Here is a 20,327-nt window from a genome sequence, read left to right as displayed (position 1 = left end):
TTGTTTTTTGTTGTCTTGTATTTCAAGAGATCAGAAGTGCAAACAACCAACTGGCTGAACAAGAACCAAAGCGTTGGGAGCTGTTTGAAGATTGTGTAAAGGATGAGCCTGCCAGTGAAAGGAAACACAGATTCCCAGATGAGAATGGCCCTGAGTTATGACTCATGTTTTTTTTAAAGGCAAAAGGATGCTGTGGTACCCAGCCTGGTTTTAACACCTGACAATACCACAAAGCCTACCTTGGAGAGGCTGCAGGTGCCTGTGATGCTCAGAGGCCCGCACTGCCAAGGAGGCTGAAGTTCGTGTGCGCGATGCCCACAGTTAGTAGGTGCTTGCTGTGCACAGCTGGGTGTTTCTGACCTTCAGGTGTGCTGGCTCATCCGTGCTAGGCCTTGGGCTCCCCACTTTTAGATGGGGGACCCCTGAGCTTTTGTGCTGAGAGGAGGCCTTGGCTTCAGCTTTTACCTGCTGTGAATCTTCCAATAAGTTGAAAAGAAATCAAATTTATCGTAAGGTGTTACCTCTGTGGGAGGTATGTGACTAGCACATGTTTGCAGAAACACAAGTTTCCGTTTCCAAAAACAAGACAGCTTTTATTGGTTGACTGGTGTATGGCATTGTAGGTTCCTTCTTTTGGGGTAGAAAAGCAGTGCTGGCATTTATATTTGTGCTAGCAGTGTGACCTCCCTCTGACCTGAAACATCTCTTTGCACAGAGCCACGAAGTCCATAATACTGCCTTTTTATTATTTTTTTTTTAAAGCAACAGATTATAATTTTATTTCATACTGGCTGGGACTGTGCTTTGTCTTTCCTGATGCGGTAGGATGTTAAGGTGTATCTTAATGCATGGCTTGTTGGTCCTCAGCCAGGGAAAGTCCAGTGAAGCTGCATGCCCAGTGAAGCAGATGCTGTGTAAGTAAGGCTCCTCAGTGCAATGATAGCATGATAAATAAGTAAGAACCTCACTTCTTTCTTTTTTCTGTCTTCTAATCATTCTGCTTTCTCTTAGCTTCCAGTTGTTGCAAAATAAACCTTGGTTGCTAGTTGTCCCTCGTAACACTAGCCACGTGCTGGCAGTTCTTCGTAGTTCTTTCACAGCAGATGTGCTCACCTGACCAGCCAGCCACTTCTTTTTGCTGTTCCACAAATTAACCCTTCATTCCTAGCAAATGTTAGGGCAAGCTCCAGTGGGGGTAAAGTTGAAGTTATTAATTCATGTGGTTTTGTAGGTACCTGGCTGAGCACCCACTGAAATGATTTTTAATGTTGCTGAGATTTTTCTCTGTAATGATATGTTATGCGATTGTGGAACATTAGATGGAATAATTAAACTCACCACCTACTTAACTGACCAAGGCAGGCTGGGTGATGCACTTAATTGTACGGCATCTGTTACCTTGCATGCAGATGGTGTTCAGGCTTAATGAAAACACATGGCCCAAAGTCTTGATGAGTTTTCCCTGGGGTTTTGCAGGCATCCTCTTCACCAGCTATTTCATAAAGTCGTCGTAAGTTTCTCATGAGCTCCAAGCTCTTTTCTGTAAGCCTTTTTGTTCCAGGAAGAGCAAATTCTGCATGCTTGAACTGATGTGCAAGGGACAGCATTAAGCTCACTTTACAGTCTTCTGTGATGAATGAGATGAGAGGAATGTCTCCGTAACGATCTTCCTAGCAGGAGGAGATGGTATCTAGTTCATCTGGCGTGTGTAAATGGTATCTGTTACGTTGCTGGAACCTTGCGTGGGACTTCTCTTTCTCTGAATTGCTCGTTACCTACTATTTTAATGTCTCCAGATGCAAAGCTTATGCTTTAAGGCAGTGATGCAAACTCTTAGCCAAGATGACAAAGTGTGTGGCATTATAAAGCGTTTATATTCCTGTAGATTGCTGCTTATTTTTGGCAATGTAGATTCTGTGAGTGAATGAGTCATGTTGGTCTGCACATTTTGGAGTGACTTGAATGTTAGTTTCTCAATACTAGGAGGAGAACCGTATAAGTTGTTTGGTTTTGGTTGGTTTTTTTTTTATTCCATTTGTTTCATGATTTTTCTGTAGTGGTTGTTGTTGAAAGGTCATTGCTGTCTTTGGCGAAGCAGAGTATGTGGAATCTGTGTGAATTTTCTTTTATGGACTGTAATGGGCCAAGCTTTAATTGTTGATCCAGAAGGAAGCGAAGAGGAGGTGGGAGTGCTCAGACCCTTCAAAACTGGAGGGGTCTTCAGTTCTACTCCTGAGGCTTTACCCCAGATACTTGGAAACTGTGAAATGCTGAACTAAATAGAAGTATGTGTGTTGAGAAAGTGAGTGGTGGCAACAACCTGCAGGGAGGTCAGTGCTCGCTTCAAAAGCAATGAGCTTCCTTCTGTGCTGCAGCATTGCGATATATAAACTTGGTCTCTGCGCATAGCCAGCCTCTGTTTTCTCACCTGGTTCTTAAAAACTGCAGGTGAAAACAAAAATTCATCTCCAAACTTGCAGATAGAGGTATCCTGCTTCCAGTCTTGCTACAGTTGTTAACTGTTAATTTGAGATTGGAGTGTTTACAATGATAGAGCCAAGATTTGCCAAATGTGGATAATCCAGTTTTGGAACTGGAAAGAATTATTAAAGAAGTATTGGCATTTAATGTAGGTGGTATTTAATCAGCATGGGACTCTTGATTAAGCAATTACTTTTTTTTTTTTTTTTTTTTTAACTGGATCAACATGTGAACAATTTTCCTTTCGTGGTCAGTGTTCCCTTTGCAATTGCCCTTCAACAAGGGTGGGCTTTACATTATTTGTAGGTTTTAGGAATTGCACGGAAATGGATCATGTAATTAAAAAATGGTAATACATCTTATTTTTAATGAACACAGGAATAGCTGTTACAGTGCTGCTTGTGATGCATGATGAAGTAGCCCAAATACTGGTCATGGTCAGAGTGTTTATAGGAGGACAGCTTGTGTAGGAACATACTGGCGAACTTTTCAGTTCAGAGGTGTGAGGCTTTTATTGTCACGCAGGGATGGGTGTTGACGCTTTATTTAGGGTTTAGGCACTGTTGGCGAATCATGGGTTTCTTAGTCTTAGGCATTATTATGAATAAACTTGACTCATATTTTGGAAAGATGTAGGCAACTTGGGGAAGGGTGGGGAATTGCATGTGATAGTTCATTGCTTCTCTGACTTCTATTTGGGGGAAAAAAACAACACAAGTATTTGCCTGTAGATTCTTTGTAGTGGTTTAATTATATTGCAGGCATGTGGGGCAGGGAGGAGAGGGTGAGAAGATAAAGCTAATCCATATTTGATCATAAGAGACAAAACTGTTACTAAAGATTAGTGGCCTGTGTTCTCTATTTTCTCATGGCGTCTGATTTTTGTGTAAGCAGCAGTGTAGGAGTATGTTGAATAGGTGAGAACCGAGTTGCATAGTTGGTGGATGCGAGGACTGCCGAATTCTCTCCCACATAGTTAAAATGTGATTAATGAAAGGCTTGCATAACCTGTGTTACTGCATCAGGGGAAAAATCAGATTGGATATGTGTGGCTGTTTTGCAAGGTACAGTTGTCTGGGAAAAGTGTAAAGGACTAAGTCTGTAGGGCTGTGCTTCGGCTGGGAGCTGAGTCATGTAGCTCGGGTCAGAGGTGTCTCCTGCCTGAAAGGTCCTCCTCTCCAGGAGGAGACCGCTTTAAAGGCAGCGAGCAAGTCTTCCAGGGGGAGACAGCCTAGAAAGAAAATGGAAGAAAGAAGAGAGTACGTATTGCAATATTCTGTTGTCCTCAGTCATGTTTGACTCTTCCTTGCGTTCCCTCCCATAGCACGGAGGCCGTCATTAGCCAGGTGGTTTTGCGAGTCCATTAATGCCTTTGGTGACAAGGAGCCTCTTCCTATAAAGCCGCCCCAGGAATCTGTCTCGCCCACAGTTCGGAAAGACCGGGGCTGGGTCAGGGCAGGCCTGCCCGTTGTGAGGGAGCCGGAGGGCCGCTGGTGAACTCCCCGCTGCCTCCGCTCCACCTTCTCTCCTCGGCTCACTCTCCTGCAGCAAAGCATGAAATTCGTTTCCAATGTAATCAGTTGGAGCAAATAATTGGTGTAACAAGAATTGTGGTTTCCAAGGTTCTGTTTAAAAAATACAGCTACTTCCAGCTGCAGACTTAATTACGTAGTCACTCTTGGGCCTGCCTTAGTAATCTCTTTTTACACTCACCTGTCCCACCCAGTTTTAGTGGAATAACCACTTAAACAGATCATGGCATGTGAGCCACGACTGGAAGCACCTTTTCATAATGGGTGTCTTTATTTTCCTGAGAATGTCTTTCTCAGACTCTTCGAGGGTGACCCATACTGTAATTACTTCCCTGCGATCCTGGATGTAGAATCCAGCCTTCCTTTAGGCAACGTTCTGAAATTATAGCTACAGATTTTAAGTCAGAGAAAAAGCATACCAGAGATGCTTTGTATGTCCTTCAAAATTTGTTTACCACTGTCAGTGAAACTAGTAAAATACTAGTTCTTCCCTTAGGTGTCACCGGTTTTATTTTGTTGTGGGATGGAATAATTACTTGTTGCCATGGATTATAGAAAGCATAAGTGTAACTCTAAACTGAAACATGAGTTTCAAATAACACCATTTATTATTATTATTATTATTATTGTTATTATTATTATTATTATTATTATGTTTTCACCCAAAATTGTTAAACTCTGTTGCAGCAAGCTGAAGATAATTTTTATATGTATTAGGAGTTAACCTGTGAGCAGAAAACAGGAGGTGCTCCAGGTCAGATGATTTGGTAAAATTTAGTGGGTGTGTGACTGACTCCTCTATCTGAATTTTCTTCAAGATATGGATGGGACCAAAGAGTTCTCCGGTGCCGCATGGCAGTTTTGCCACTCATCCCTAGGCTTTCCGAGGTCTCTCCTCCCAGCGCGCTGTGGGCGGAGGGGTGGTGCTTCCCAGGGAGCAGGACCTGGTGTTAAGCAGCCTGTCTGCCTGGCTGGGCTGCTAAGGGATGTGGTCCAAGGAGCACATGGAAACCAGTTCTTGAAATGTGCTGCTTACCTGGAAGTACTTTCTGTGCTCTGAAAAAGAAGCAAACGTGGAAATGGCACCTTCATAGGAGCAAGAATAGCTAGTACTAAGGAGCTCTGTATACCTTGTTTTGTTTTGTTTTTTGTTCCCCTTCTACACCCACATAACAGCAGTTTATTCACAGTTATAAGTTAAAGCCCCAAATGTACAAAATGGGAACTTTTTTTAAGTTTTAACAGGCCGTGGGACAGCAGACCCAGGGAAGTCCATCTCTCGGACCCTACGGGTTGGGGAGGGTCTCTCCCTTGTTTAGTCAAACCCAAGTTTCTGGAGGAAACAAGCAGAATCCTGTGGCTGGAGAGTGGCAGAGCAGATGGTCATAATGGTCTCATCTGATTTAAAATCTAACAGTTCTCACACACACCAGTTGCTGTGTTTTGAATTGTGTAGGAGGGCACTTTCTGATAGAATGGGAGCATGAAATTAGGCAGGAACGGGGTGTGTAGTAGCCATTGCCTACGGTGGAAAAGATTGCCTGGTGTGGGCAAAAAAAAAGCTCAATGGGAAGTATCTCTCCTCTGCAGAGATTGAACAGGGGAAATGTCTGCTGCCCCAGGCTGAGGAAAGTCTCATTCTTCTACTGACTTTAAAGAGTATCAGAGGACGGTGAAGAGAAAGTGCAGTTTGTTGTAGTAGCTGAAGGGGATGGGTTTTGTCCAAACTTGATTCCAGGGCTAAACTACTTGCTTTATTTTTGGCTGTAACTGCAGAGGGCTGGTGGGAGAAAAAGGAAAATGAAATTTAAAGCTTCATTATTATTGGCCCATGTTTAGTGTCTACTAAGCGTTCCTGAAATTTCACGTGGCTGCTTTAAAGGCACTTCGAGAAACGCTGTTTTCTGTGTGTTTAATGCAGAAGCGTACTGAGCAGGACTGCAGGTATGTAAGAGCAGTCTGCCATGATACACCCTGCTCTGTGAAATTTTGTTCATATATCATGCTTGAGATGTATAGCTGGCGCAATGAGTAGTCTATCTAATGTGGCTCTTCCAATTGCTGGAAAGCCAAGCAAAGCACTCTAGTCCTGATCGGGCACTGCAACCGGTAGAGTAGGGGAGAGTACTTGGCAGAAATGCAGATGATTTGTTAGGGACAGGGGAAGAAAGGAGAGCTGGGTCTCTGGCTGTGTTTGGGATGGATTTCACAGAGGGCGCGTTACAAAGATGAGCTGGACATTATCTGGGGGGGGGCTTCTGGTTGAGTTTCTCTCTGAGAGACGACTTTGGTGTGTGTTCAATTTTATTTATTTATTTATTTATCCTGATTATGTGGCAGGATTAAGTTTACAGGCATAGGAATGGCTAATTAAGCAGTGACTTGCAAAGGGATAGAATGACAAAGCTGAAATCTCTATATCTGCAAGTGTGATAGCCAATTACTTCATAGTGATGAACAAGATTTGGCTTCAGGTGGCTGTAGCGTAGTGTGATGCTGATCTTTCAACATACAAAGCTGTACTTTTTTTTGGTTTCTTTAAAAATTAAAAGAGCTCTCAAGTATTTGTATTAAGTGAGATAGGCAGACATAAATAGAGATATGAAAAGTCTATTTATACCGAAAGCTGAAAAAGGAGCCCCAGAGCCACTGCTGAGTAATCTGGATTACATCTCTGTGCTATTGTATTCACGCACTGAGTTGTTTTGCTTTATGTTTGTTTTCTGTAAAGTGCTTACGTTGCAAAAATGAATACTGTGTAGAATTGAAATTTACTTAATTGGATTTTTAAATATCAAAAGTCTGAAAAAAATAAACAGCAATAAGAATAAATGCTTGTTGTGAAGTTTTCCTAATTCTTCATGGAGTAAGTGTGATTTTATTTTATTTTTTATTTTTTTAAAAAAAAAAACCTACATCTGTTTTGCAGGAGAAACTGTAGAAGGCCTTCGAGAGAGTGATTATCTTCTGATTCATTCATGTCGGCAGTGGACAACAATTACAGCTCACAGTCTGGAGGAGGGTCACTACGTCATAGGGCCAAAGATAGAAATCCCTGTACATTATGCAGGTAAAGCTATTGTTGACCTGAAATAAAAATTCAAAGAGAATGAATTGCCTACCACTTAACACTGATCACTTTATTTGACAGAGTGAAGCTAAGTCTCTGATGCCAGTGTCTTGTCACTTAACTTTTTGATAATGTTACAGAGCGCAAGAGATACTGACTTACTCCCAGGGCTACTATATAGATGTATTTCATTGGGCAGCGCATGGACAGAACATTAGCTATGTAGAAGAATTGGTTTCAATTTGAATATAATGTATTGCCAGCACTTCTCATCTGTGAATGTGGTGACAAAAGTGTGAAAGTTTGAAAATGCCTTGAAATGTTCGGTCAAAGATGGAATGGGTTTTACACTTCATTGCATATTCAAATTGGAGGGGATTTTTTTTTTAATATTTCCATGTTAAAAGCCAGGGACCCTTCACAATAATACTTCAGTTTTATAGTAATGCTCCTCAGTAGTTCCTTGTCACTGTCTGCCTTTTTGGATGATGCAGTAATACTGTTGTTCCGAGTAGATATGATGCAACTAATCCATATTTATTTTACGATTTCAAATTATTTTTACTTTTCTAGGAAATTATTTTTAATAGTGTTTCCTACTGCTTAATGTCCTTATTCACAAGCTGAATAGAACAATACTATGTGAGTGGGAAGTGCTTGTCTTGCTGCAGTGGATACAAAAATTTAAAGACCTGGAAAGTGTGAACTGAAAGAGCCATGGCTACGAAGCAAAGACTTGGGCTTAGTGTCTTACTTGGTGTTCTGTATAGCCAGTTGTCAGTTGAGTAATCTGCTCAGCTCTCTTACGGTGTCCTTTAAAATGTTGGTGCAATGAGGGTGTGCTGAGTTGTAAAAGAGCTGACTGAAATGTTTTATTTCAGTCACACCAGTGCTGCAACTGCAGTGGTGCACCCTATTTTAGTGATGAAACTTATACCAGTTGCCTTCTTATGTACTGATTCTCCTTGGAGTTCACCTCTGGAAGGTTAATTTTTTTAAGACGCATTTAAAAACTTTGGTCTGATGGCATATAGTGTCATAATACATGTGGCTTTAAAACTCTCTGAATTTAACTTTCTTAGTATAAAGTTTCTAGTGCTTATGCTTAGTAACATCGATTTTTTTTTTTTTTTTTTTTTTTTTAAACACCTCCTGGCTGCATAAGCTTCAGTGCTGTGGCCAGATAAACACTTCACTTCCTTCAAACTGAATGCCGCATTTTAAAATCCTCACTGTGATTCCTGGAGGAAGGGGAAGAGAAAATAAAATGGTTATTGGCATGAAAGAAGATTGGATCTTAAGGGGTTTACTAAAGCTTGATTCTTAATTTTTAAAAAATTAACAAAGATCTGCTAAGCAGATTTTCATGACTCTTCATAATTCCATTCATTCATAGCCTAAATTTACATAGATACCAGCAAAATTAAAGTCTGTCCCCTAACATACTGCTATAGTATCAATGTGCTTTTCTTCCTGGCTTGTGTTAATGCAGGAAAAGAGCGTGCGTTTAGTTAGCAGAACGCATTTTGCTGTCAAACAATCTCCAGAAAGTTCCCTGCCATAAATTCCTCGTTAATGAGATGAAAATATATGAAAGCTCAGAAACTGCCATGTAGTGAGGGCACTTACTGAATATGTGACGGGCTTCAATGCTGCCAAAGGAACTTCATGAGAATGGTCAGTGCTAACTTGCAGTACCAGAGCATGTCTCATGGGCTTGCCTACAAGAAAGGAGAGACAAGTCTAAGCATGTGAAGGTTTAGTTAGCAAAGCACTGCAATTGGTGCTTGGGTGCTAACATCTAAATGCATTTAGAGAAGTCTTTCATACCCTAAAGATTAATTTATGCTGCTGTGGAGTACCATACAGAGATCTACAAGCTAACACTGAGTGCGCTTTCAGTGCTGCATTGTGCAGTGCCTCGCGTTTACTGCTTTTGGGATCCAGAATCCTGTGCTAAAGAGGCAAAGTTTAATGTAGCTGCCTCAGAAGACTTGCTGGGCTGGGTACTGACCTGACACAGTTATGCTGCTAGCTCTGGAGCTAGCTGGGGTGTCTGCTCTTCAGTGAGCTCTGGGAAGGCTGGGTGGTGGGAGTGCTCCAGAATCATCACCTTTCTGGGGAGGACGTTCTGCTACTGAAAGGTAGTGCTGTCTGGTGGCGATTGCTGTGTGAGCTGGCTGGCATAGCCCTCCACTTGCATGCGAGAACTTTCCATCTTTGCAGAAAGCATAACTAGAACAGTTGGAAGAATGCTTATATGGGGCTCAGGCATTAGTTTTTGGTTTTAGAGGATGGGTTTTATGTCCTCATAGGCAAATGTTTGTAAACTCTATTGCTGTATAAATTTTGGATTATAGGACTGACTTTTTGCATGCTTTAACTTTAAACTTCCATCAAGTAAGATGTACTGCCTACCAGAATGACCCTTAGAGATGGAACGTAAGAGTTCATGAAAATGACTTTCTAGGTTTGTTTCAGCTTTAATGGCATAATTTTTTTTTTTTAACACCTAGCAGAATTTTAGTGTAGCAAATTGCAGCATGATTTTGGTTGCAACACTTGAGCAGGAAGGGAAGTTGAAACTGATGTTATTCTCCTGAGATTATGGGTTTAAGTACTACAAAGTCATCACTCGCGTATATAAATATGAGTATAAAGTAAATCTGATTTTGCTACTTGCTAAATCAGGTTTTGTTACACTTATTAAACCTAAATACAATAAAGCCTTATTAAAGAAGGAAAATGCTGTATTTCACATTTAAGTGAAATCTCATTAACAGAACCTGAGTTCTGCAGTCCTGCCAATGGTCCTTTCCCTACTGGGAAACTGCTACCCTGGTTGTTTCAGTTGGGGATGGCTGACATGGTTAATTTTTGCTGTTGCTGTCAAAGAACAGTCATATATGATGGCTGTTAGTCTAACCATTCTCTCTTGGATACTCTTTCCAGTTTGCTTCTCTTTAAAGTTAATGTAGCATTGAGTTCAATTTTCATGTAATTAAAACCAAATGGCTAATGTGTTTCTGGCTCCTAAAACAGAAGACGTCTTCATGTGCATGTAGACTGGAGAGCAGATCAAAATTACTGTCCTGATAGTACCCTGTCTTGGCATGAGAGAGTGAACTTCACAAGAGTTCAAGTTAAACCATCACAACAGATGGATATTGGTTTCGTGTCCTTTGCTTTCCTCAGGTACACAATTCACACTTGATACTTCCAGGAAGGTCTTACCAGCTTTCTGTCTGCACTAGTTTTATATTGTTCCTGGTACTATGATATCCTTAATACTAAATTTCTACTCTAAAAGTGAGTGTGTATCATCCATACCCTCCAGCTGATGTCAAATGTTACTGCTAGTTTTGGCTTAGGCAGCACTGTAATCTTTACCTTGATAAATGTCTCCCTTAGTAGCCTCTGGAAAATAGTGGTTTATGATCTGAATTTGGAAGATACAGGGCGTGTTGGTATCTTGCAGAATTAGATTTCACTGTCCTGCTGCTCGTCAAGAGGAATGAACAGCTCTCATTCCTCTGCAGAGGTACCTCTGCGGGAAGATGTGTCTGAGGGGTACTGATGGCCTCATCTCAAACGTATTCTGTGATAACTGAAAGGCACTGAAGACACTGTCTGGGGGTTTGAATGCTGTGGCCTCTGGGTGTTGGCTGACTCTTGTTGTGTTACCTTCCAGGGCTATATAGCTCAAAACTATCAAAAACATTTTTGAGGATTCATCAGCTCAAGCTGCAGAGGTCTTCAGCTCTGACTCTAAACAGCCCACGTTCAGTCTGTTGTAAATGCCTGTGCTACATGGCCACTATTCCTTATGTGTGCAGATTACTGATTTGAAAGTTGATGGAGTTGGATGTGGTTCCTTTTAAAACTTGCTGTACAGGAAAAGCTGCAGAGGGCTGTGGAGTAACCCACATGTGTGTGCATACCCCCACCTACACAGCATAGTCTTTTCTTTCAAAGGCCATGCTAGTATTGGTGTGAGTGTATGCAATGAAAGAAGTAGTACTTTGGGGTGGGTTGGCAGCATCTAGGTTATTTTGCCCCAAATACTCACTCCCACATTTAAGCAAATCATAACAGGACCTTTACTGTTGTTTTTTAGGGCCTTATCTCTGTTGTTGCAACTGATGGTTGGTTTGTTCTCCTGTCCGATTGAGAGCTTTTTCCATTCTGAGAGCAAAGCTGTTCCTTTGAGATGATGTTTAAAAAAAAAAAAATCCAAACCCCTACCTTTTTTTTTTCTTTTTTTTTTTTTTTTTTTTTTTAGCTTCTACTCCGCTTTGCCCAGGGTTTGGAGGGAACACCTCTTGTGTCACTGCTGCTGTCTATGTGCTCATGGGAAGCAACTAATAAAGAAAATACAAGAAAATACTTTTATGAAGACATTAGAAAGTAACAGCCTATTTCAGGGTGTGCCACACTGTAACACATCCGGGGTGTTGGAAATACTCTTCCTGTGAACTCACACCTCCCCACCACATAGTGAAGGTGTGCAGCTGCTAATACAGAGTAATTGCTGGTGCCCTGTCCAATTGCTTACCTAAGTGTGCTGATAGCTTTCTTAAAGTCTTTTAAATGAGGAAATATAAAACCTTGTCATGTGAACCTTCCCCAGGTGGGGTGCCGGGTGGGAATGAGTCAGAAGTCCCTTCTCTGGTGTTAGAACTGGTGTACAACAAACGTGCTAGTAAAACCTGTTCCTACTGGTTTGATTTGTTAATCATGGAGCAGTGCCTGATGGGCCTGTTCCTCACTGCGTCCTGATAACACGGAGGAAGACGCTCTCTGCAGGTCTTCTCAAGAGTGAACTTGCCTTTGCGGCGGTGGAGCAGGAGAGCTTCCTGAGATTTTGCAACGTGCAGCTGCAGAAGTTTCTCTCTCGTGTCCAAAGGCATGCCTGCCTCTAAGACACAATTTTGCAGTCCCAGCAGGCCTACTGCTGCCCATCTGGAATAGTCAGACCTTGGACACTGAGGGAGGAGAGCGCTGAAGTATGGTGTGAGTTAGGCATCTCCTAGTTGTCTTGAGATGGTGACAGCAGGTGCTGTTGCTCAGTTCCCACCCTGAACCTGATGCATCCAACACGTGGAAGAGCTTGGATCTTTACTCTAGTGATACTGAGCGCTCTTAGATGTTTACAGTATGTTGGGTCTTCTGTAAGTGTGCTTTATGGCTCTCTTCATGGCCCTGGAGAGAAGAGCAAACATCAGACTGGCAGACATTCTTTGCTTGACAGCTTTATGGTATCTGCTGCCAACTTGGGTTACTTTGGGGACAGAGAGGGTGCTTCCTTGTCTTACATTCAATTTAGATTCTTCACTGCCTCAAGTGCAATTTAATGCTGTCTGCTGGTCAGGGAAGGTGGTGGTAGACAAAGAGCCCTTTGTCCCAGGGCTTTGCCTCCCTGCGAACAGCGGGTAGTGTCAGGGAGAGCTACGCCTGTTCTTCTGCATAAATGGAGCAGTACAGCTCTGACGGAGTATTTTTAAGTTCAAAGAGGTGGGTGAGATCTAAGACAGGGAGGGACACTGCTCTGGAGTAGGGAACTTAGGTGAGTCCTTCCCAGCCAGCAGGTACACCACTCCCTGATATGAAGTTTATTTTGCATTTTAATTTGTGTTTTGCTTTGAACTTAACCTGGCACCCAACTATCACATAGTTCTCCTGGGGCTTTTCTGCTGTACAACTGAATATAAATTCTGGAGAACAGGGCCCGAATGCAGTGCTTCTGAGAGAGGCAGGCTGCCATGTGTCTGTGGGCTGGTAAACGATTAATGAATGTATGTTCTCAGAAGAAAACCAAGAAAAAAACCCAACCTACATGTTTAACCCCCTGGTACCCAAATTTTGTTTGGGTTTTTTTCTTGAAAAAGCTTGTATAATCTGAAAAGCAGTCGGACGTTTGAAAGCTTTTCTTCACAGGTACTGCTAATAAAACGTTGCCACCAGCATATAGTCTTCATGCTTTTAAAAGAGAACTATGACTTCTGTAGCTCTGAATACTTGATTGTGTGAAGTTTCCTGAGAACTGCAACCCTTTTCTCCCATAGACAAATAGAAGAAAGTCTATTCAGTATTCATTTAAAAGTCTGATTGTAGAGTAGTGCCTGGGTATTGCAGAGTGAGAGGGCACTCATTTTCGTGAGTGGTGCAGCCTCTTCAGCTGTAAGTCTGAGCTCAGTCATGTCTGAAACACTTGTAATTGCCCATATAGCATCATTCCATGCTTTTCTGTTAGGGAAATTATTATGCCTTAAAATATATTTATCTACTTGTTTTTCATTTAATTGCTACCTCCTTTTTCCCACCAAGGCTGAGTTTTTCTATTCTAGGCAATCACGGCTTTGTAGTCTGGAAACTGTCTTTTTATTTCTGGATTTTTCAAACCTGTCATCTTGAAATAATGGATGAACTGTTCTTCCATACATGAACAAATATCTGTATTCTTAATTTTTTTTTTTCTTGTCCAGAGAGTTATCTTCAACAAGTTTAGTTGCTGTCAGACTTCCCCATGGTCCTATCTCTTTGTTATTCCACTTTTCTTTGCCTGTTTAAATTTTGGCAAATGCCTCTCCATTAATCTACAGTGCAATATCAAATCACAGGATCAAAATGCAGGTACTGAAGTTGCTGGCAAAAATCGCTTACTACTTTTGCACCTGGGGGTGCACATGTTCTTCCTGTTCCTTCATCTCCCCCCATTAGCTAGTCTGGTGGAGTAGCAGCTTTAACTAATGAAATATTCCCCTTTTCTCTGACCACCTGTTTTGCAGAATCTCTTCTACTTTGCATTTTGTTTTATAACTATTAAGGAATGTATACATATGTCGTCTTTTTTTTTTTTTTTTCTCCTCGCTTGCTTGCTTGCTTCCTTACTTGATTTTTGATTGAGCAGTTTGTCCTGTGCCCAAGCCGTTTGTTTGGGGTGTATATGGTACTTGCTTTCTAGTATTGTACACCAGCAGCTTCCCAGAATGCAAGCTATGGATCAAAAATACCTTTTTGATGTGGGGAGGTGGTTCAAATTTAGCTTCTAGTGAAACAGTGGTGTGCAATTCTTCATCAGGTTGCACTGCTAAGAATCTTTCGCTCTCAACTTCATCTCTCTGGAGTCAGCCAGACTTTTTTGCAGTGTCTAGTTTCCTTAAAGCTATCATCCTCATAAATGAAAAGTGGCAGACTGTGAGACTGCTTCTCTCTTTCTGTATATACAACCTTCTGTTTATGAGATTTCTGCAGTCACCTACAGAATTTGTAGAATTTGCTTGACATTCAAGTTAGTGGCTGGATATATCGAAGCTTGTATTCAGCCTGCTGATGAAACCCCATTCAGCTCTGGTTTAGTTCCCATCCACCTTCCAGTTTTGCTGCCTGGACTGTCTGAAATGTCTGAAACTGCTGTAGAGTCTGCAGCTCTCAAAGGCTGCTGCTCTTTGATGTAATGAGAACAGTAGGGTTTGTTCACAGGGTAGTATTATTCCAAATAATGGAGGAAGAGTCTGATTATGTCCCAGAAGTTCATGGAAAGAAAATACCTGTATTTTCTCTCTTGCTTTCCAACCTGGAATAAGAGTTTGTGGTTTGTAGACACCAGTTTGTACTATAAAATTTGTTTGGTTTCATGGGATTTGCTTGGTGCCTTAAAGGAAACAAAAGCTTGTGATGATAGTGATATTTTTCAATACTATCTCAGTGAGGTACTAGGTGGAAAGAGGCATATGCTTTTAGATACAGCTGTCAAAGTAGAGGAGAGAAGACTTCAGCACGAGTATCATCTTACCCTTGTTTAAAAAACCTAAGATTTGCCTCAGCAGTGAACTTTGTGTTTTATTTGTGAGAAGGGAAAGGGAGTAGGAGGAGAGAGGGAAAACTTGCAGCTTTTCCAACTGATGATTCGAAGTATCACGTTCCCCTCAGACTTCCACAGTTCTTGGCTGTTACTCTAAGTCTGCAAACTTGCAACTTGCTGAAGTTCAGCTGTGACCTTATAAGCTGTCACCGTAAGGTGGGGGGTTTTTTTGTTTGCTTGTTTCAGACCTCTGCAGGCAGCAAAGAAGCTGATCGGAGTTGCATCAATTAGGAAAGAACTTTAGAGGCTTGTACAAAAGAAATTAACTGGGGGGGATGACTTTTTGAAAGATTGCAATTGAGGGAACAGTGGAATAGCAGCCAGGAAACTGGTTCCCAGAAGACTGGGAGATGGGCTAAATCACATAGGATTTGCTTGGCATTGCTTGAATTACTTTGCCTTAGCTCTTGGCTGGTACAGTGGAGCGCTGGGCTCATTTGCATGATGCTAGAAAGACTTAAGTGCTTGGGAGAAGGGTCTTAAAAGCTGCCTAACTTAACCACTAGGAAGCTGAGAGGAAAAGGCTGATCCCCACTGGGAATTTGAGGTGTATTTAGGGCTGCACTTGAGGTTCCAGGCTGATCCCATGTTTCCGACCACTTGAGGCTGCCTTAAGTACTAGCTAGCTACAAGGAAATTGGGAATGTGGCTCCTGAATTCCCAAGAGGAAGCTGTTCTCCTCTTTCGTGAGGTACAACTTAAGGATTTAAAAGGAAGGAGATGCATGAACACTACAGCCTGCCTGGTTGATAAGCCTCCTGCCATTGAGGTTGGGGTAGGCATAAGCTGCCTGTTTCTAGGCACTGAACAAGGCATGAATTAAGTGTGAAGCTGCTTCACCCTTTCCTACTCTGAAGTAGATGTTCAGGCACGTAGAAGAGCCATACAGTTAAAAAGCTTTAAGGGTAGTTAGAAGCTCAAAGAGGGTCTGTTAGCCTGTAGTTTGTACTTGCAAGCCTGGAACTTCACACCTATTTTCCTAAAGTAGAATTTTACCGATTTAATGCCACCTATCAGGCCTTGAAGTTGACCCTTGATGGGAGAAGAGAATAACAAGGCAGTTGTAAAGGCCATGGTCACTGTTTAATCAGTAAAAAAATATATGCTTTTCCTTCTGTGCAAACCTTGAGGAAGAATTTTTACAAAATCTGTTTGAGCTGAAGAGTGGTATGTTTTGAGTTGATAGTTCATATAGATAATGATGCCTTTTGTTAATCTCTTACTTAACTCTGGTGCATGAAATTGGGGTTTGTGTTTTCATATGAACAGAGTAGCAGGTGCAAAAGAAAGCAAGCAGATGTCACTGCTATGAAATCTTTACAAAGCATGATGCAGTCACCAATGCAACTATCCCATGACTCTTACTCTTACCTGGAATGTAGTGCATGCTACAGATATAGACTTTTGCAGAGAAGTACAATCGTCAATGCTTAAGGGATTTGGGTATGGTTTACTGAAATTGCCATGAGCTTCCTATGATTAGTCTAAGAAATCTCTTTTAGACTGACTGTCCCTTTTGCTTCTTGGGGCTGGCGGCGGAGCTGTTACAACTGAACTAACATGGCAAACAAGCAAGGCAAAAATTATGAATGTCTTTCCCTTCTGTAAATACAGAACCCAGCTGGCAGGAATGTAGAGCAGGGTTTTTGATAGGTCATGTGTGTTTGAGGAGGGAGCTGCAGAGGAATCTGTCGCACAGGATGATGTCATCTTGTGAATTTTTGGATGCCCAGACAGATTCTGCCCCCCCCCCCCCCCCCCCCCCGAGCCAGTGTTTGCTGTTCAAAACAACTGATAGGAAGTACGGTAGGAATTCTTCAGTCAGCATCCTCCCCATGGAAACCAGCACACTTCACGTCTGGGAACGAGAGCTGGTCACGTCAGTGCTGCCTATTAAAGCAACTGACATCACAGATGTCTTAAGCTTTGACTGAACTACTGTACCAATTGGTGCCAATAGGAAAATAAACCCATGCTATTTAAGCCATGTATAACTGTTTATATGGAGAATGTAATTTGTGTGTTTAATTTAGCCTGTGATCTAAGACAGTAATTCTGCTGTGTCAGGGAAAGGCAATTCTCTGAGCTTTGAAACTTTGAGGAGTAGAAAAACTGGCTTTTTTCTCTGTCATGAGCTGTTGTGCAGAGATTTTCTGTTCTCAGTTGGCAGAGATTAACTTGTTGGGGGGGGGGGGAGAAGCTATTAACACTAATAGCAAAGGTGACCATTACTAACTGGATAGGAGAAACATGGGTATTTAACTTCTCATTCTGAAGGACCTAAGCATTAGAGGGGAAACTGAAGCCTGTACTCACAGCTTTATGTACAGATGTGAAGCTCTCTTTCTTCCACTTGTTCCCTTTACTGCAGGTGAGACTCAACTCTTCTTTTGAATCAGAGTGCGCAGTTTGATCCCAAAGGCGGGCAGAGCAGGGGCAAAGAAGGAAATACAGTGTATATGTCTATACTGTATGGGGGCTTTCATGAGTGTCCTCAAACTAGGAATGCCTGGCTGGTGAGCCACCTGTTACAAAATCTACAACATTGACAGATGCTACTGTCATCTTGGATGGTTGATAGCCTATGTAGAATAAGAAGGACCTTTTAAATCTAAATGCTAAGAAGGTTATGTTTTTCAGGGGAGTCACCTTCACAGCACACTCTTTAAATATTTGTCACCAGTTCAACCTTTTCCGGTTCATCTCACATGAATTCTGTATTGCAGTAGACTGGGAATAGCCAGCTAAGGCTGGCTGGCTGCATTTGGGTGGCTGAAATAATTCAAGCCGGCTGTGTCTGTTCCTTGTTGCCTTGTTTCATGGTGCTCACCTGATGCCTCTTTTAGTGTGTATGGGGAGCAGCTCATCATGTGAAAGGTCCTGGTTTTGTCATGATGGCTGCATGCATGCATGAAAAAGGAAGAGGGCCATATGTGATTAGGATGCACAATCACATCTGAAGGTCTTCATCAAAATGATGGGATATGCATTTGTGGTCTTCTGCCAGAAGAAAGGGGGGGGAGGTTCGGTTTTTTTTACCATTAATAACCTTTTGAACATAGGCAAGTGAGAGAATGTGTATCGGTGGAGGAGAAAGAGTGTTCAGTAGGAAGTACTGATTGGGGAAACCTGTCTCTGATAAAATGCTCCATGGGCCTCTGCATTTCCAAGCTCAAAAAATAAAGGCTGTGTAGGCCAAGTGGGACTATTGTGAAGCTTGATGGGAAAAGTGAAACCTTGGTGAGATGGATGGACAGGGTGGCTTGCATAATCTGGTTCTTTAGCTACTGTGTCCCTGCTAATTGAATTACTAGGGTTCAAAGTGTATCAGGGGAATTAAGACATTTGCTACACAAATGCCATCACCAAAAAAAAAAAAAGAAAAATTAAGTAGTGCTGTGTTTAAGATTCATGCATCTGAGTTGAGAGATTCTTACAAGTGTGACTTGGAAACCCAGAACCAGCTGCTGGGAAGGATGCATCCCTTGGAGTCGGTACAGGGGAAGGGCTACAGCATATCCTGGGGCATGGGATGAGAAATACTCTGAGTAGGAGTTAGAGTTGCAGTGTGATCAGCTTTAGCCTTCTCTAGGTGTTGTTGGGATGATGGATGGGGGAAATGGTCATTACCTGTAACTGTTCATGGTATCAGTTTTTTCCTGTGAAGTGCTTTCAGATCTTCCAGGAGGACAGTTGCTATAAAAATATAACGTGAATTTAGACAAACTTTCTAACTGAAATCAATGGAGAACCTGAGTTTGTCTTCAGACTGATAGTGTCTTAAACCATTCTGTAAATAGAAGAGAGACTGACATTTATAATAATATCTCATATGCATACATTCCTATCTGAAAAACTGCTTTATCTGATTCTGAAAAGGTGGCTGAGGGATGCACTTGAAATCCTAAGAGGTTGGGGTTTTTTGGTTGGTTGGTTGTTCTCCTTTTTGTCAATTTGATTCCTGCTGACTGACCATTACCCCACTGCAGGAAGCCTATGGATGCCTGTGGGTTACCTGTGTTTGTCTACTGATGTGGTAGTACCCACGCTGCTAAAGATAGACAGCATGGACCTGAAGGTCTGCAAGAGCTGTTCTAGGTAGATGGTTGGGAGCAGATGTGCTTGTGCTGCCTTGCCAAGCTGGGAGCACAGTGCACAGACTTCTCAGTGGCAGACAAGCTTCGCTGATCTTGTCAGCTTATACTCCTGTAGTCATCCCACTGAGCGTGGGAATGAGCAGGGGAAATATTGCGGCAGTAGTAGGGAGGGAGAGGAATGAGGGGGAGATGGTAGTGGAGGGGGGAAGCAGGAGACAATAGCAGCAGCAGCCTGGGTGGCGGTGGAGGGCAGGAGCAGGAAGAGGTGGTGGGACTGGGGGTCCCCCATGGGAGTTCGGGAAATGCCGGCCTTGCAAGGATGAGGCGCTCTGCCAATCCCACTTTGGGATCAGGGCTCTTGTTTCGGACCGGTAACTCACTCTGAGCTCTGAGTGGTTCTCAATACTCTGCTTGGGAAAATTTCTGGTACCATTTTTAACAAAAAGTTGCTTTGCTAATCTGCATTTCTGGTTAAAACTCTAATGACTAGAATTAGTCTGCCTAGAAGAAAGAGACATATGGCAAGCAAATGGCCCTTTTTAATGAGCCTCCCACTCGGCAGTTGGCTGCTCATCCAGTTTGTGTGTGGCACAGTCTTAGAGCAGCATCTTACTGCCAGAAGAAGAAAAAAAATCCTGCAACCTTTTGGTGGGTTTTCGAGGAGGGGAGGAACAGATCGTAATGTAAGTATTAGAGAAAGACAAAGCCCCATGTTAGCTTCTTCAACAATTTGTTACCAAAACTATAAGAAGATGTTCCAGAACCTAGTTTAGAAAGCTGGAAAGCACTCAGTTCTTTATCTCTCAATGGTGGTTGGCTACCATATGTACCTTTTTACAGCATGTGGGGGTTTCTAATGATAAATAAAATAAGTAACATAATACCTGACTTCTGAAAGCCACAGTAGTCTAAAAGGCGGCAGTAAGTGATTGCAGCTGGTCTATAAAATCCTATTAAAATTAACTTTATTAAATACCCAATGGAAAATACTGTATTTGGTAGCCAGTAGTGGGTCTGGAGGATTGATGGGTCCATTGTTCCTTAACTGTAGGTGCCACCAGTATGGGAGCATAAAATTTATGATGACCAGTCTCCGCTATTAGTAACAGCTGTGTGACGGATCTAAGAGAAATCCATTGCAGAGGTGTAGCTGTGTAAGGAGTCATGCAAGTAAAAACATAGTTATTTATGCCCAACTTCCTCATTCAGCCTTATGACTTCAGATGAACTTGTAGCAAGGTCAGGCTGTCCTTCAACACTTAACTTTGCCTGCTGAAGAATAT

The 20,327-nt window shown here is 42.1% G+C and overlaps 1 protein-coding gene across 3 annotated transcripts in view; it reads left to right on the top strand.

The window, feature by feature from the left end:
• GAREM1 (GRB2 associated regulator of MAPK1 subtype 1) overlaps positions 1–20,327 on the top strand; it is a 101,857-nt gene that overhangs the window by 17,352 nt on the left and 64,178 nt on the right. For all 3 annotated transcript variants that reach the window (XM_052787825.1, XM_052787824.1, XM_052787828.1), the window contains one exon: positions 6,943–7,083. In XM_052787825.1, coding sequence (XP_052643785.1) covers positions 6,943–7,083 — 141 coding nt within the window. Of the gene's footprint in view, positions 1–6,942; positions 7,084–20,327 lie in introns of those variants that run through there.

This window comes from Harpia harpyja, chromosome 5 (assembly GCF_026419915.1).
Source record: "Harpia harpyja isolate bHarHar1 chromosome 5, bHarHar1 primary haplotype, whole genome shotgun sequence".
Lineage (NCBI taxonomy): Eukaryota > Metazoa > Chordata > Aves > Accipitriformes > Accipitridae > Harpia > Harpia harpyja.
Note: the sequence above shows the minus strand (reverse complement) of the source record. Positions and strands in the feature narration are given on the sequence as shown.